Source organism: Dreissena polymorpha, chromosome 7 (genome assembly GCF_020536995.1).
Source record: "Dreissena polymorpha isolate Duluth1 chromosome 7, UMN_Dpol_1.0, whole genome shotgun sequence".
Classification (NCBI taxonomy): domain Eukaryota; kingdom Metazoa; phylum Mollusca; class Bivalvia; order Myida; family Dreissenidae; genus Dreissena; species Dreissena polymorpha.
In genome coordinates this window covers 46,236,554-46,254,939 of record NC_068361.1, presented here as the reverse complement: position 1 = coordinate 46,254,939, position 18,386 = coordinate 46,236,554, and the positions used below count along the sequence as shown (strand labels likewise).

General features: G+C 38.5%; 1 protein-coding gene across 9 annotated transcripts in view; it reads left to right on the top strand.

Moving 5' to 3' along the window:
• Positions 1–15,253, top strand: part of LOC127838767 (solute carrier family 23 member 1-like) — a 48,409-nt gene extending 33,156 nt beyond the window's left edge. For 8 of the 9 annotated variants that reach the window (XM_052366750.1, XM_052366751.1, XM_052366757.1 and 5 more), the window contains 9 exons: positions 2,754–2,935; positions 4,685–4,805; positions 6,897–7,053; positions 7,906–8,055; positions 9,883–9,986; positions 11,237–11,366; positions 13,038–13,178; positions 13,513–13,608; positions 14,774–15,251. In XM_052366750.1, coding sequence (XP_052222710.1) covers positions 2,754–2,935; positions 4,685–4,805; positions 6,897–7,053; positions 7,906–8,055; positions 9,883–9,986; positions 11,237–11,366; positions 13,038–13,178; positions 13,513–13,608; positions 14,774–15,003 — 1,311 coding nt within the window. In that variant the 3' untranslated portion in view covers positions 15,004–15,251. Of the gene's footprint in view, positions 1–2,753; positions 2,936–4,684; positions 4,806–6,896; positions 7,054–7,905; positions 8,056–9,882; positions 9,987–11,236; positions 11,367–13,037; positions 13,179–13,512; positions 13,609–14,773 lie in introns of all 9 variants that reach the window. The other variant, XM_052366759.1, reaches the window with a different exon arrangement.
• The last annotated feature ends 3,133 nt before the right edge of the window (positions 15,254–18,386 follow it).

Sequence of the window (18,386 nt, the reverse complement as noted above, 5' to 3'; positions counted from 1 at the left end):
ATTATACCATGAAACACATACTAGTGCTCATATTCCAAAGAGATGAGAACAATAATTCAAATGTTCGGTTAATCGTTTTAAGTTGTTCGCTTGCGAACAACTAAGGTAATACCACGTTTTTCAAGCCAGTTTTCTTAGGTACGATAAACCTGATAACTGCCGCATCCGCGCCGAGGAAGAGTTGTATAATTTAGGCCAGATGTCAAATTCCTACTGATATCCGTATATGATCTGCTGCAATCTCCAGTCAATCTACACAGATGGGGGTTAGTGGAAGACTCAAAGTGTCAGCTGTGCGACAAACCAGGAACCATGCAGCACACTCTCTCATCTTGCCAGACAGCGCTAACACAAGGCCGCTACAGGTGGAGGCACGACACGGTCCTCAAGGAGGTAGAAGACATACTAGAGCGGGAAAGAAGAAAAACAAGACCAACCAACAAGAACGAATTACCAACAATCAAATTCGTCAAGGAATGACAAACTGCCAAGAAGGCAAGAACCGCAGCAACATCTATCCTTGATGAATCAGAGAGTTGGGAGATGAAGGTCGACCTAGGAAAACAGCTTGTATTTCCAGACATAGTCCCCACAACACAGAGACCAGACATAGTTATATGGTTTCCAGAGGACAAGAAACTGGTGATGATAGAACTTACTTTATCTTGGGAGACTAGGTGTGATGAGGCCTATGAGCGGAAAATGGGAAAGTACACTGAGCTACAAGAACCGTGTAGAAGTTGTGGTTGGAGTGCCTGGCTGTTCCACGTGGAACTAGGGTGCAGAGGATTCCCAGCGCAATCAGTAAGGAGAATATGATGAGAGAGGAAAAGAGCTGGACGCTAAACCACTGACCCGTAGTGTTGGGCCAACACTGCGGATCTGCTGCACGTATTGATGGGCAGTTCCCAGCTGATGAGTCAGTGGTTTGTGCAGTAGTATCTGTATTCTACACATCAGTTCTTCAACTATATTCATTCACAAATAGAAACCTAATGTAAATATCGTGTTAAATGGAATAGTTTTTAACTGAGCGTTTATAGAAAAAATCGATAAACAATTTTTGAATTATACGTGTCGCGGAAGAGAATGTTGATCTTTGAATTCGAATAGTAAACACGTTCTTGATGTATTCCTTAGCATTTTTATTTTGTTAATATATGGACTGATTGTCAAGTTAATTATAATTTTCGATGGAATTTATCGTTGTTCTCATATAATAAACCGCTTTTCCGCGAACTGTTTTCTTCACAATACGAAGTACTATACCATTGATCGGTCAAACAATGTTCCGTGTCTGAAAACTCAATGAACAGAACATAAATGTTAAAAAGCAGAAGAAGTCGGCTCTCGCACGTGGCTTTTGTTGTTCTCTGTAATCGAAGTGCCATTCGTTTTCAAAGTATCCGCGTAACCAGCGTGAGTCATCACAGTACGCAAAATGTTAAGTTATTTTTTATGCGATTGAAACCTGTTTAAAATCTTGTTTACACTAATTTTTGTATTGAAAATGTTATGTTGATACATTTAACATTTGTATACTAATATATTTTTAAACTTGTGTCCTAATCGTTTCATAACATATAAGACACGTACGACATCGGTGCCCTAACAACATGTGTGTATTATTCGGTCCACGCGTCAGGCTTAGACATTCTTGATTTCATTTTCTGACTGTAACTGCACATATAGTTTTGGTTTGTGGTTAGTTATGTGGTAAGTGGAAAAATAGGATAGGTCACACACATGTTTAACCCATTTATGCCTAGTGGACTCTCCCATCCTTCTAAATTGGATCAATTTATTTCCAAAATTAAGGATGTCTAGTATATTTATTTCTATATTAAGAATAGTTCTTACAGAAATTCCTTTAAGCAAACAGCGCAGACCCTGATGAGACGCCGCATGATGCGGCGTCTCATCTGGGTCTACGCTGTTTGCCAAGGCATTTTTTCTAGACGCTAGGCATAAATGGGTTAAACTTTGCATTGCCCGTTCCAAGCGTTGATTCCAGTATGTTTGTATTTGATTTTCTGTTGCAAAAGTAGCGGATAAGAACGAGGATCGCTCTCCTGATAGTGTTTATGGAGTAACATTGTTTGCTGCATTAAGTACTAAAGCAGTTAGATGTGTGCTGTGCGGATACAATAGAACATATCTCAGTGCATATCTTCAATTTTGTCAAAGATCAGTCTCCAGAGGTCGAGGCTGTGTGTTTTTTTGTCATGTGGATAAAACATATTCTTTCTTTCAACTAGTTGTTTTTTAATTTTCTGTAGATTCATTTCTAAAATATTTTAATATCTTTTATCATTGGTCCAAATTTTTTTATACCAGTTACTTTAAAATAAATCAACGAATCGTTTATATTGATTTCCTAAACTAACGACACTAGAACAATAACATTAAGTGTGTAGTATTCGATTAACACGTCACGTTTTGACATTGATTCCAGTTTTGATGAATGTGCGCTTATAATTGGTTTTCAGTTGCAATAGACGTGAATTAGATAGAGAATTTATCTCCTAATAATAAGAAATAATACACCGGCGTTGATGTGACACGAGGATGATATTATTAAGATTTTTCGAAAGCTGTGAAAATCCGGATTACAACTATATATCTGTATATTAGTCACATTTTAAGCAGTCAAATACCACATTAACCATAAATTTACAATATATTTGGAAACAAAACATCATGTATATGCCATTTAAATATCCCTTCAACTCCTCGCCCATTATTTCTTCCAGATTCAGGGTGCCATCATGGTTTCCTCGCTGTTTGAAGTTTTGATCGGGTTCTCGGGCCTCATAGGGTTCCTACTGCGCTTTATCGGTCCACTTGCCATTACTCCGACCATCGCGCTCATTGGCTTCGGTCTCTTCAAGGAAGCGGCAGACAAAGCCTCTGCGCAGTGGTACATCGCCTTCATGTAAGTTGTCGCATGATGACATCAACAGTGACGTTAACAATCACTTCATATGTTTTTTTTTGTATTTTGAAAAAAAGAAATGCGGTGTGTGTTCTCGGATTGATCGAGTGCTATATAATTTTATAGACAATTGTTCATTAAATTTTGTAGGTCTAGTCAGAAGGAGTTGAACACAGCCCCTAGCATTGATGTATCGCCTTTTTAAAAATGATATAATTTCGGCATCAGCGAAATCACGGTTTTCAGCATCTGATATTAAGATATTTTTTAGTTGTGTTGTTGCAATACATGTCGATCTGCGTTTCATAATCCAGAATAATTCCAATGAACTCTAATGATGAAGCGAACATTTCATTTACACAGTTTGTACATCGCTCTGTTTTGTAAGTAATATGAGAGGAAGTCAAAAGTGACGTCAAGTATTTTTGTATGTGTTTATACATGGGCGGAACAAATAATAATTGTGAATCGAGTAAAATTTCCTTGATTAATTCAAAGAAGGCATTTTATTATGTATCGCTAAAGTGGTTCAACGACTTCATGACATGCATAACGCCACGTTTTCCCTGAGCGAGGCTCATACAGTGGTACATCGCCTTAATGCGAGCATAACGCCACGTTTTCCCTGAGCGAGGCTCATACAGTGGTACATCGCCTTAATGCCATGCATAACGCCACGTTTTCCCTGAGCGAGGCTCATACAGTGGTACATCGCTTTCATGACATGCATAACGCCACGTTTTCCCTGAGCGAGGCTCATACAGTGGTACATCGCCTTAATGACATGCATAACGCCACGTTTTCCCTGAGCGAGGCTCATACAGTGGTACATCGCCTTAATGACACGCATAACGCCACGTTTTCCCTGAGCGAGGCTCATACAGTGGTACATCGCCTTAATGACATGCATAACGCCACGTTTTCCCTAGGCTCATACAGTGGTACATCGCCTTAATGACATGCATAACGCCACGTTTTCCCTGAGCGAGGCTCATACAGTGGTACATCGCCTTAATGAAATGCATAACGCCACGTTTTCCCTGAGCGAGGCTCATACAGTGGTACATCGCCTTAATGACATGCATAACGCCACGTTTTCCCTGAGCGAGGCTCATACAGTGGTACATCGCCTTAATGACATGCATAACGCCACGTTTTCCCTGAGCGAGGCTCATACAGTGGTACATCGCCTTAATGACATGCATAACGCCACGTTTTCCCTGAGCGAGGCTCATACAGTGGTACATCGCCTTAATGACATGCATAACGCCACGTTTTCCCTGAGCGAGGCTCATACAGTGGTACATCGCCTTAATGACATGCATAACGCCACGTTTTCCCTGAGCGAGGCTCATACAGTGGTACATCATCTTAATGACATGCATAACGCCACGTTTTCCCTGAGCGAGGCTCATACAGTGGTACATCGCCTTAATGACATGCATAACGCCACGTTTTCCCTGAGCGAGGCTCATTTTCCTGAGCGAGGCTCATTCTCCTGAGCGAGGCTCATTCTTCTGAGCGAGGCTCATTCTCCTGAGCGAGGCTCATTCTCCTGAGCGAGGCTCATTCTCCTGAGCGAGGCTCATTTTGACATTGATGAGTACATGTAATCCCGTGGTAAGTTATTGGTTACAACTTGTAGGACGATGTTTCTGATTGTAATCCCGTGATAAGTTATTGGTTACAACTTGTAGGACGATGTTTCTGAATGTCATCCCGTGATAAGTTATTGGTTACAACTTGTAGGACGATGTTTCTGATAGCGCTGTTCTCCCAGTATCTGCGCAACATCAAGATTCCCTGCCTCGTTGCGGAGAGGGGCAAAGGCTGTACCACTACGCGCATGCCCATATTTAGCCTATTTCCGGTAGGTAAACCACCGCACAAATGCTTTAAAGAGATCTTTTCACGGTTTGGTAAATTGACAAAATTGAAAAAAGTTGTTTCAGATTCGCAGATTTTCGTTTTAGTTATGATATTTGTAAGGAAACAGTATTACTGAACATTTACCATAGTCCAATATAGCCATTATATGTATCTTTTGACGATTTGAAAACACAAAAATTATAAAGCGTTGCAACGCGAAACGATTGAATAATTTGGAGAGTTCTGTTGTTGTCGTTTAAATTTACGAAACTACGAACATTACTTATATAAGGTATAAAATACTTTAACTGTGTAAAGTACTGTGACAGGTCGGACCTCAAAGACCTCGTGAAGAGGCCGGTAGGACCTGTAAATAAACTCTGATTTAAAAAAAACAAAACTGTGTAAATCCGGCGGAATAGCCGAGAGGGCTAATGCGTTTTTACTTCAGACTAATTCCAGGACTCCGAGGATCACTGGTTCGAGCCCTGGTACCGGCTACTTTTTTTTCCTTTTTTAAATTTTATTCTTGATTTTTTAATGGAGCTTTTAAGATTCAATGTTTGCATTTATCAATATAAAGCATTAAATGACAAACTTCAAAATATGCCAAAATCTGTGAAAAGGCCTCTTTTAATTATATTCACTCTATTTCGGGCAGGCATATCACCACACGCATGTCTATTATCAGTCTGTTTTGGTAAGTTCGAAACGTTGAGCCTTTATCCGGTTCGTACTTTACGACGCGCATGTCTATATTCAGTCTGTTTCCGGTAGGAGTACCACCTCGCGCATCTTCATATTCAGTCTGTTAACTGTAGGTGAATTGCGCATGCATATACTCGGCCTGTTTCTTGTAGGTTTACCACCACATGCATGCCCATATTCATTCTCTTTCTGCAAGGTATATCAATATAACCACGCCCGTTTTCATTCTGTTTCTAATTGATATACTAACCCTCCATGCCCGTATGCAGCCGCTTTCCGATAGTTTAAGCATCACGCGCATGGCTATATTCAGCCTCATGCTGGCAGGTCCATATAAATCCGGTTCAGATAGTTTTACCACCACGCCCATTTTCATTTATTCTGTTTTCAGGTAAGTGTACCACCATGCGCATGCACATATTCAACCATCCGGTAGGATTACATAAGTTTTAACCTATATATTTTAGCTCGATTGCATCGCAAGCCTCGGGCAAATTGAATCGCTCTCGAGTCCGTTTCTTTTGGCCTCGAACCAGTACTGGGTGTCTTTGTGGGAGATCTATAGAATGCTACCACGGTTGGGATCGAACCCGTGACCTCCCAGTCGCAAGTCTTCCATTCACAGTATAAATACCATTATCATCCTTTAGCAGGTTCATGTCTAAATTAATGTTGATGCTTAAAAAAGCTAAAAATCACTGCTCTATACTTTTTTACGTGACTTCTCTTCTACTATAATACCTTGTATACTAGTATTAGAAACTTATTAATAAGAGCCTTGTAGTGTATCAATGGAGCTGTCTGTTTCAAGACACTTAATGCATTTAGTTTAAATATATTTTATCCACTGATTTTACGTTAATACTCGGTATTAACAGATAAAGGACAGATCAGGAATGTAGCCTTTAGACAAAAATGTAGGTTAAATAACCAATTACGGGACATACAGATACAAATATTGAAGGCACACTGAGCGATTTGAAAATGCTGCGTTGGAAACGGATTTTTTCGGCTGAAAACGATACCCTGCAATGTCACGTGATTGTAGTTGCTGCTCGCTATGATATCCTTCAATGTCACGTGATTGTAGTTGCTGCTCGCTATGATACCCTTCAATGTCACGTGATTGTAGTTGTTGCTCGCTATGATACCCTTCAATGGCACGTGATTGTAGTTGCTGCTCGCTATGATACCCTTCAATGTCACGTGATTGTAGTTGTTGCTCGCTATGATACCCTTCAATGGCACGTGATTGTAGTTGCTGCTCGCTATGATACCCTTCAATGTCACGTGATTGTAGTTGTTGCTCGCTATGATACCCTGCAATGTCACGTGATTGTAGTTGCTGCTCGCTATGATACCCTTCAATGTCACGTGAGTGTAGGTGCTGCTCGCTATGATCGTATCCTGGATCGTATGCGTCATCCTGACCGCTTCCGGTGCGTTCCCGAAAGTTGACGGCCAGTGGGGCTACAAGGCGCGCACCGACATCAAGACCGCAGTCCTTTATGAGTCGGATTGGTTCCGGTTTCCGTATCCTGGTAGGTGGCGCAAAGGAATAAGTGAATTATGGGCTCTGTGATAAAGGGGGTTGAATGTATGTGCTTAAAGTGTCATACCAGAATAGCATGTGCAGTCCGCACATGCTAATCAGGGACGACATTTTCTGCCTTAACTTGAATTTCGTCAAGAAATAACTTCCTTAACGAAAAATACAATAAAGTGGAAAATGTCGTCCCTGACTAGACTAATTAGACTAATCATGGACGAGGCTTTACGCAGTTGCATAAAGCCTATTTGTCCCAGAATGAGGACGTTATGGTTTTTAGTCAATTTTTGGTGGACATTATCCTTTTGTTTCACAACATACAAATCACTGAATAAGTGAAACACTGCTTTATCGAGCTAGTATTAAACGACAATTAAAGTTACTATTTGTCTTACTGAGGTACATAGTAGGTAATCATCAAGCACGGATTGAATTAACCAATTTTTGGGTTATATTTGCAATATGATGGCCAAACATTTCTCATAAAGTCATTAAACTCTATAATTGGTTTATTGATATTGTATTATACAGCGATACATGTCCGTAGCACTTCATAAAATACATTTTAAAATGCAGTTCAACATGCTCTTATTAATTTATTATCAATTTGAATAGTGTTATTAATAATCATAATAATAATGTTTCATTTATCCCAATATGTGTTTTAATCGAGCTTTTTTTCCAATCCAAAAGGTACGGTCTGTTAAATATACAGCAAAAAAATAACTGATATCGAATCCTTATACCAACACATATCTTTAAAACATACGAGAAAGGCGGGTCCCATCTGGGCAATAGCGATTGTGGTCACAAATGAAAATAACTTATACGTGTTTCATTTCAGGTCAGTGGGGCACCCCGACTGTCAGCACGGCGGCTGTGTTTGGGATGTTGGCAGGTGTCCTGTCCTCAATGATCGAGTCCATTGGCGATTACTACGCATGCGCGAGACTTTCCGGAGCTCCGCCCCCTCCCGTGCACGCGGTCAATCGCGGTAATGCACGTTTGGCGCATGATGTGCGTGTTTAAAAATTTAATGATTTATGAAAATGATGTTTAAGTCGCCACATATAGCAAATGTTGGCGCAAACGTTAATATTGCATAACGTTGGTTTATGGTAAAAACATATTTTGATTAAGGCTGTTTTCACAACTGTATACACTTGTTTGTAAGGAGCTTAATGTTGGGCACAGGGCTCGTACTTCAAAGGTAATGCACGGAAAACCTTAACTAGGCAGTTCTATTCAAATTTAGATATCTACCTATACGTGTACGTTCATATCATAAACCCATAAAGCTGTCGACCAACATTGTAACTATGAAATACACTTTCATCTTTCTTTTTACCGCCCTGTTCATCAACATTTTCTATCGCTTGAAAGTCATGGGAAAATGTGTATAAGCAAACCTTTCAAGTACGAGACCGCTAAAAGTCGAGTAGGTCAATGACCTCTTCTGATAAGCCGATAAACAATCATAACGTCACACCGTTTGCTTGCACAATTTTATTTCTACGTAGAATAAATCATACATACATACAAGCATTGCATATAGTAATATGAATTTTATATACTTGTACTAGCATTTAATAAACTGAGTATTTTATGTACTGTTACTTGTTGGGTACAGAAATCTAATAGTTTACATACAATCTTGTAAAATTCTAATCGTTATATATTTCAAGAATTGCACACAAAAATATGACGTAAATTTTACATTGCTGCGCATTAGAATATAATTAACTGTCTACACGCAGCTTGTATCGTTTTAGAATAGTCATGAGTTTATTTAATGAATGAACGATCATTGACTTCGTTTATGTCGGGAAAACACACGAACCGTGCTTATTAGAAATATTATTTATTTAAAAATCTCATGGCATTATTTGATTTTCGTACAATTCACATTTATATTGATACATAAATATCACGGACGCACAGATGAACATTTGCTATTTATGTCGTAACCACGACTTATGACTCGTTCCTATTACTTAAAGGGGCCTTTTCACGTTTTGGTAAATTGGCAAAAGTAAAAAAAGTTGTTTCAGATTCGCAAATTTTCGTTTTAGGTATGATATTTGTGAGGAAACAGTAATACTGAACATTTACTATGCTCTAAAATATCCATTATATGCATCTTTTGACGATTTGAGAACCTGAAAAGTATAAAGCGTTGCAACGCGAAACGATTGAATAATTTGCAAAGTTCTGTTGCTGTCGTTATATTTTTTGGAAATTACAAGGATTGCTTATATAAATAATAAATACACCCCCTATTAGCATGAGCACGGATGGTCGAGTGGACAAAGTGGATACTTTTTACACCATGACTCCAGGGGTTAGTGGTTCGAGCCCAGTTGAGGGTTACTTTTTTATTTATTTTTATTGTATTCTTGTTGTTTTTTTGCATTAGATTTTTAGGTCAAATGTTGAAATTCATCAATAAAAAGCATTTAATGACAAGCTTCAATACATGCCAAAAATATGTGAAAAGGCCCCTTAAATGTGGCGTTCGAACGAGATATTAGCTCGTGTGAAGGAGTGCTTTACTGTTTAATGATTTGTACTGCAAGCAAAATATTTTGGATCGTGTTAAGTTCTTCTTTTTCATTTTAGTGTTATTTCATTAAAATTCTTTAAACAAAATCAAGACATCAAAATGCTATTTATTTGTTAATAACTTTATTCTTTAAGAAATCCTTGATAAAAATTTAATATTTATGAAAACCCTAAGTGGTCCTGAGAAAGCGTTTACATATAGGGAGGTATTTACGGTTAATAAAGTACAGATAATGTCATTGCTTTATTTTCTTTTAAGGTATTGGAGTGGAGGGTATTTGTTGCGTGTTGGCAGGCGCCATGGGCTCCGGTAACGGCACTACCTCATACAGCGAGAACGTTGGCGCCATAGGGATCACCAAGGTGAGTGGGTAACGGTACTACGCCATACAGCGATAACTTGGGCGCTATTGAGATCACCAAGGTAAGTGTGTAACGTTACTACGACATACAGCGAGGACGTGGGAGTCATTGGGATAACCAAGGTGAGTGGGTAACAGTACTACCTCATACAGTGAGAACGTGGGCGCCATTGAGATCACCAAAGTGAGTGGGTAACGGTACCACCTCATACAGCGAGGACGTGGGCGCCATTGAGATCACCAAAGTGAGTGGGTAACGGTACCACCTCATACAGCGAGGACGTGGGCGACATTGGGTTAACCAAGGTGAGTGGGTTACGGTACTACCTCATACAGTGAGAACGTGGGCGCCACTGGGATCTCCAAGGTGAGTGGGTAACGGTAGTACTTCATACAGCGAGAACGTGGGCGCCACTGGGATCTCCAAGGTGAGTGGGTAACGGTACTACTTCATACAGCGAGAACGTGGGCGCCACTGGGATCTCCAAGGTGAGTGGGTAACGGTAATACTTCATACAGCGAGAACGTGGGCGCCACTGGGATCTCCAAGGTGAGTGGGTAACGGTACTACTTCATTCAGCGAGAACGTGGGCGCCGCTAGGATCTCCAAGGTGAGTGGGTAACGGTAATACTTCATACAACGAGAACGTGGGCGCCACTGGGATCTCCAAGGTGAGTGGGTAACGGTAATACTTCATCCAGCGAGAACGTGGTCGCCACTGGGATCTCCAAGGTGAGTGGGTAATGATACTGCTTCATCCAGCGAGAACGTGGGCGCCATAAGGATCACCAAAGTTAGAATGCCCGCTGTGATTTTAATATTATATCAGTAGATCCTATTACAGATCTCTTTAGTTGTTTTTATATGATAATATATTATTTCTTGTTTATTTTGCAGTGCAAAATCGACATAGTCACTATGATCTTTACACATCCTCAGAAGTAATTGCTTCTGCTGATATTGTTATAACTACACCTTCCTTTTCCCCGATATACTTCTGTACATCTCTCTTATTCCGTCAAGAGGTGGGCAGTTTACATACTAGCTGTTGCACCTTGTATCTGTTCCCATGTTTTCTCGTCTTCCTACCCCAGGTGGGAAGCCGCCGTGTGGTTCAGGTGGGTGGGGCAATCATGTATCTGTTCCCATGTTTTCTCGTCTCCCTACTCCAGGTGGGAAGCCACCGTGTGGTTCAGGTGGGTGGGGCAATCATGTATCTGTTCCCATGTTTTCTCGTCTCCCTACCCCAGGTGGGAAGCCGCCGTGTGGTTCAGGTGGGTGGGGCAATCATGATCGTCCTCGGATGTCTGGGCAAGTTCGGGGCGCTCTTCGTCACCATTCCTGATCCCGTCGTTGGCGGAATGTTCATGGTCATGTTTGGTAAGCTTTGTCAAAAATCCTTTTTCAATTCATATTGTATACATGGAATTATGTGATTGGTAACTCCTCGCATCAGATACCACTGAGAGCACATTATTCACGAATTAAATACTTTGAAATATGTTTACAGTCCAACATTGAACAATTTTAACTTATTTACATGGGTCTAAGTCTTTACAAGATGGGCTTGTGCGTAAAGTGTTGTCCCAGATAGGCCTGTGTACTCCCCACATGGAAATCTATGACGTCACTTTCCACTTCTGTAGAATTTTTCGTCTAAAGGAAGATTCTTCTAAAAAAAATCCAGTTCAGGCAAACAATGGCGAACTGCAGAGGCTTATCTACGAGGACGACTCTTTACACCCACGAATGTAGTCCCGTTGTCCCAGAACGAGGCTCATATTATTACGATACTATTTTTAACGTCCAATCATTTGGTGAGTACAGGCTGTAGGAATACGAGCTTGTAACCAGGCATATCTTATGGCGCGGAGGTTTATGGTTCTAATGCGTAGTAATTAAATCACGTGGGTTATTAAGTTCATTGTGGTAAAAATTGTATCAATTTAATCACGATAATTTTATATTGATTTCAGCGTAATTTTGTGGAAATGCATACAACCAAAATGATAATTTTAATTTCACTTTGCCGTGGTCTGGGCCGGGCTGTCAAACCATAATAGGACCAAATGTTACGGTGGTGAAAAACGTAAGAGCCGATGCCGTATGTCGAAACCAGCGTGGGAACAATTGTCCGTAGGATCTGATGCCCGATGTTATAACCTGTCTATCAATATACTGTTAACGCTTTTCTACATACAAAGATACCTCTAGGATTGTTAACGCCCTTTAAAAGGACAACTGAAATTCAAAACATAAACAAGATGTGTCGAAATCGACGTGGCAATGGCTTGAACTGTATGCTTGTATTGATTTGCAACATAATTTTAAATAAACGTTCTCATTGATTGTACAGGTCGAGTTGGTTTTAAATTCGAATCACACTAGCAGCTTTGGAGAACCGAGCTTGACAATATTTTATATCTCCAACTTTAATGATAATATTGTTTTATCCCATCTTCACCGCAACATTGACGGTATAACACCCCATGGAATAGACTAACCTCTATCCCACCTTGTTGAAAAAACCTGTCGCGTGCACGGACAAATTACGTCATTAATAAACAAACACTCGTTCGCTGTGTTTCATTGATTTTGAAGTTTCCAAACATGCCACCTTTGTTTGTTTTTTTCTATCTTAGTAAAAATGCGATAGGATAAAAACAATACTAGGATTAGCGTTGAATAGAGAGAAGTTCGCCTAGGCTCGCGCTCCCGGCGTTCCGAGCCTCGCAACATAAACTTTTCTCTATTCAACGCTAACCTAGTATTCTTTTTCTCCCTCTCCGGTCAAATAATAACGATTCATCATACCGAAAACAAACAAATGGTCCTCGCTTCAAGAACAATGTGATTTATGCATATGCGTTAAGTGTCGCCTCAGATTAGCATTCGCGGTCCTCACAGGTTGATAAGGGACGACACTTTCCGCCTAAACTGGAAACAAAGACTGCACAGGCAAATCTGTTACGACATTTTGCGCACATGCATTAAGCCCCGTTTTTCCACAGCGATGCCTCAATATATTCCCATTCATTCCCTCCATTGCAGGCATGATCACGGCAGTGGGCATCTCCAATCTCCAGTACGTGGACCTCAACTCCTCGAGGAACATATTCATCCTCGGCGTCTCCATGTTCTTCGGGCTCAGCTTCCCCAAGTGGATCGCCGGAAACAAAGCCATAAACACAGGTACAAGTTCAAGCATCGGGAGGTTAAGGTATTTCTATGTAATGACGATATTGCTGCAATTAATAAGGAAGACCACGCCAAGTATTCGAAGTATATTTTATGCATATGATGTTTTTTCTAAGGTTACTTTTGTTTTAAATAACTCTTTATCATGTTCGTTGATTTACTCTTGTACATACGGGATCTTTTGAGTTATATTCATCAAAACGTATTACCACAACACATCAAAATATGTAACATACGTATTTATATTGAAATATATCGAACCAATTTGTAAGATGTATACAAATAACTCACATACCAATCGCATAAAGAAGGTATTATTTATTTTCAGGTAGTGACGTAGCGGATCAAATAATCTCCGTACTATTAGGTACCAGCATGTTTGTTGGCGGAATGACGGGTTTTATTCTCGACAACACCATTCCAGGTAAACCTATGTACTTATATTATTGCTTGTTTGTTTGGTTGTTATAAACTACAATATACGATCATGTTTACTTGTTAAGTACGTGTATATGTTAAGTGCACCAACATTGGTAGAAACACTAATAGATACAGGGGCTGTATTGACAGCACTCTGTCTTGTAATTATAGCAGTCTGTCCGTCTGTCAGTCTGTCTTGAAACTTTTCGGATTCCAATACTCCCAAAGGATTTCGGATTAACTTGCTACGAACATTCGACTATAATTATGTTACGAAATGGCGTGTGCATGAACCACGTGGTACATTTAAGTGACTAGGTCAATTATCGAAGTACAGGGTCAGAGTGCAGCACTTTATTGGCAAATTGGGATTATCATTCGTTACCCTTGTGATCTACGTTACGTTGAACTCTCAATATCAGACAAAGCCTTTGTCTGATATTGAAAGAGTTCAACGTAACGTAGCACACTTTTTCAAATATATGCGACATTTTGTCGCGCGCAAGAAACACGTGGCCACCTTCAATAAAACTCTTATGTGCGTCGTTGCAATACAAGACTCAAAATAACATTAATACTCCAAATCAACGATTATTTCGGAAATTATTTCGTAAAATAAAGTTTACCAATAACAAATCAGTGTTTCCGATTGCAAGAGCCAAAATTTCACGCTAGATGTGGTCTGCTAAAATTGATTTAACGAGATACAAAATGCTCGTTTTTAGTTGTGTGTGGCACAATTTATTCCATTTTAATTTCCCGCAACGATATCATACGACACACGAACACTTATATGGCTCATGAAGATGTGTTGAATATATTGTTCTACAAAAAAGAGCGTTTTGTATCTTTTTAAATCAATGCTTCCAGACCACATCTAGCGTTGAAATTGTTGATATTTCTATAAGGGACATTGATTTTTGTATTGTGTTAACTTTATTTTTCGAATTTTTGTACGAAATATTCGTTGACTTTTAGTGTTAATGGGCTTTTAATTTTCAAACTTGTGTTTATACAATTACTTGATCATGAATTGAATGATTTCAAAATAACGTAGCACAAATGTTGACCTTTATGGGACGGTGTCACGCGCTAAAGAACCATTTGACTACCTTCAAGTCAAACTTGAACCTCATCATGTATTGATTACATGTACTATTATACATCAGGAACAGACGAGGAAAGAGGTATCACAAAATGGCGGCAACATGGCGACGATGTGGGTTCTGACCAATCAGCGTTGAGGACTTACGATATTCCTTTTATACAAAAATATTTGGATAGAGTCGAATTTTTCCGTTACCTTCCGTTTTGTCCAAGATTTTCAATGAAGTGCGGAAAACAAATTGACACCGAGGAAATAGAAATTCCGGTTGCAAATGAATCTCAGCGATTGTAGTGGCGTTTCATTGCTTCTGTTACTATCATTGAAATTGCATTTGATTGCTGATCATGTGTATATATCTTTCATGTGTTTGCATTAACGGAGCGTATAACCTTAATCATCCATTTATTGCCCTGTGAAAGAGGAATACTTCACATGAGCTCAAAAAGCGAATGTCTGAGAAATGTGATAACTATCACAAATTTAACTTTCAACACTTACACAATGTGCCTTCCAAAATGTGGAAACAGTTGTCCACGGTGATTCTAACTTAAGAAGAACTGCAGATGTGATATACATATCTGATTAAAGCTGATTAAAGCTAAAAAGATCTTGACTCTTTTCGGCGAAATGTGTCTCTTTTAATAGTCGTGAGTTCGAATATTTCTTGGAAAGAAATCGAAAACATTTTCATACCGATCATGCATCTTCAGGAATTCATCAATCTAGTAGAGCTACTCCGACTTCAATATTTTATATAGCGCTTAATTTTAGCTAACATATAGAAACCTTCTAATTATTTTGTCGTTTAATGTCATTGATCAGTTTGTTTTTTTTTCAATTTGAAAATGGATAATCATAAACTAAACAGATTTATACAATATTGTGTGTATGTCTGTGATGCTTTTTCCACCTCCCCACAAAATTGTGCCTTTGTTGTTGTTTTATTTAATCGGTGATAACAGTTGGAACATTATCAAATCTATCTTGAGCAAATAAAATATTTAAATAGCTTATATTGTTTCATATACAAATATTAACCAATCAGAATAATTTAATGTGCAAGAAGTATTCTCTGTGTTGGTTGAATTAATCCCACTTGTAACCTGCAATCATTATTACATATTTGCTTGAAATCGTGACATTGGACTGATCTTAACTGGGCTAAAAAAAGTTGCCACAATGATGAGTAAAATAAAAGAAGTTACCTGAGCAGGAGATGGCCAATTCACCAAATCATCAAGAAGGAATAACTTCGGCATAGGAAAACTTTATGATGTAACATAACACATACCAAATATATGGCCCGTGTGGTTGCACATGCGAAGATTCCCACTAAAGGATGCTAAAGATCAAATATGTATCATTTCATGCATCCTATATACAAATAACATAAACAAGTATCGCGCTCCCGACCCAATGTGCTATGATTTTTATTAGTAAAAACATCATTTTGAATGAAAAATAATCAAATTATAACGAAAAATCAACGTCTCTGAAAATCACTATTAAATGTATTTATTTGATAGTATTTTTTTTTCTTGACGAGTGGATTTTACGTTATGATTCGATTATTTTTCATTCAAAATGATTTTTTTACTAATGAATATCATAGCCACACGCTAACCACCTTTGTTCCGACTCACCCACAGGTTGAGCAAATTATTACCACAGGGGTATTTTTTGTTGACAGGTGGCCACCATAAGAAGTTACTTGTCAAATAACAATCCTCTGGGCCTTTTTTTTATCTTACAATACATACTGTGTACACACGTATACGGGAAATAAGTAACCGTCGTGGCGTGAAAATTCACTTGTTAGTTTATGAAGAGATGTCGTATGCAGCAAATTGTTTACTACTACCATACGAGACACGACGCCGGAGAACTCTTTACCACAATAGCTTACCACACGCTTTTCGTGCACAGGTGAGCTTATACATAAATCAAAGTTCAAACGTACGTTTTCTAAATTTGTCACGGTTTTAAATGAATCACAACAGAGATGTGTCAGAAACATGCGATTGATGTTTGTCCGCAATGTCGCGATTTCTTTGAATAAAAAACCCTGTGTAAACACTAAATTTGAACCTTCTGCAACCATGTCACCAAACGAAACTGGACATTTTTTTTGACTGGTTCCATTCATTAGAGGCATGAACATATTAAACATCTATGAGATATGTGTTATTTATGCTTTTTTACCACATTGAATAGAATACGGACAATACTCAAAGACCTCCTCCCAAAGTTTTATAAATTTTGTCCACATGCTTTGACAAGCTAACAATCTTATTTTAAGGGAGGCAACTGCTATGACTTTGACCAGTTTTGAATGGTCAATAAAGACTTTCTTCTCAATGTATACTTTAGGTGATTTATATGATTTCGATGTTCCAAACACATATTATATATTTAGTATTTCATTTAAAACATGTACCGGTATGTAATTAACATTTAAATAATGTATGTTATGGTATAAAGTATATACAATTAATTTCTTGAAATATCTACTCATGTCCGAACTTGGTTTACCAGCTATATGTACTACATAGTAACATACGCTAGATATCTTAACAAAAAATATTTATTGTTTCTCATTATTTAAATACTTTATAAACAAACTAACTATTTATCAAAAATGTTATTTGTAATTCTTGAAACAAGCTGGTGACGCCACGTTTACGCCTTTCCTTCGCAATAACTCATTCCTTTATATTTCATTATCTTACAGATAAACACTAATTTTGCATACATTTTTATTTGATTAATATATTTGAAAAAAGTCTCTAAGTACTAGCATGCATGCTATTTTAAAATAGCAATTAATTGTAAGTGGTTGTTAATATATACATGAAGCGATAATACAGGTTATCTGCCATAGAACAATCTCGGACAATTATTCTAGCCAATAAAATAACTTAATAATGCTTGCCGGAAAAGTACGACTTTTGACGAGCATTTCAATGGCCGGGTTCGATAAATAACAATACAACAACATTGAGCTACTTCTAGATAGCATTTTGGTCCGGCTAAGGAGTCGATACATAACATCGACATTTTGTATTCGTTGCGTCCGATAGCAGGTTATGAATTTGTTATCTTTATCAAAAACATGACTTAGTGACCTTTTCTTACGTAAATGATTACACTTCATCCATGTGCATTTCAAAATTGAGTAATTTTTTTTTTGTATAGTTGCATACATTTCATACATACCAATGTTATAGAAATATCCAGTTTTTGATTTTAGTTTAAGAGTAAAGTTTTCCGGCGGCTTAAAATAGTTATGAACTCCAATGTTTCCTAGTCGTATACTCCCGATATACCGCACGGCATGAACATAATGTGATTGTGTAAAAACATGAGAGAACAATGATTGCTATTTTTATTAGCAAATGTGGGCCGCGTTCTGAAAAACTGTAAATAGAGCATGTAGATAAAGTGTCTTTACAGATAAGCCTGTGCAGTCCGCACGGACTAATTAGGGACGACACTTTCCGCTTTTATGGAGAACAGCCTGCGAGTTTAGGTCTTATGCTGTTTGCTGCTCATCAGTATCTAAGGATTGGAAATTAAGCCTTAAAAACTTGAATCAAGTAACAGGTCTTAATTAAATATCACTTTCCAAGGGACTACACATGCGTAAAAATACGTATCTAAGTGGCAAAGGGTTA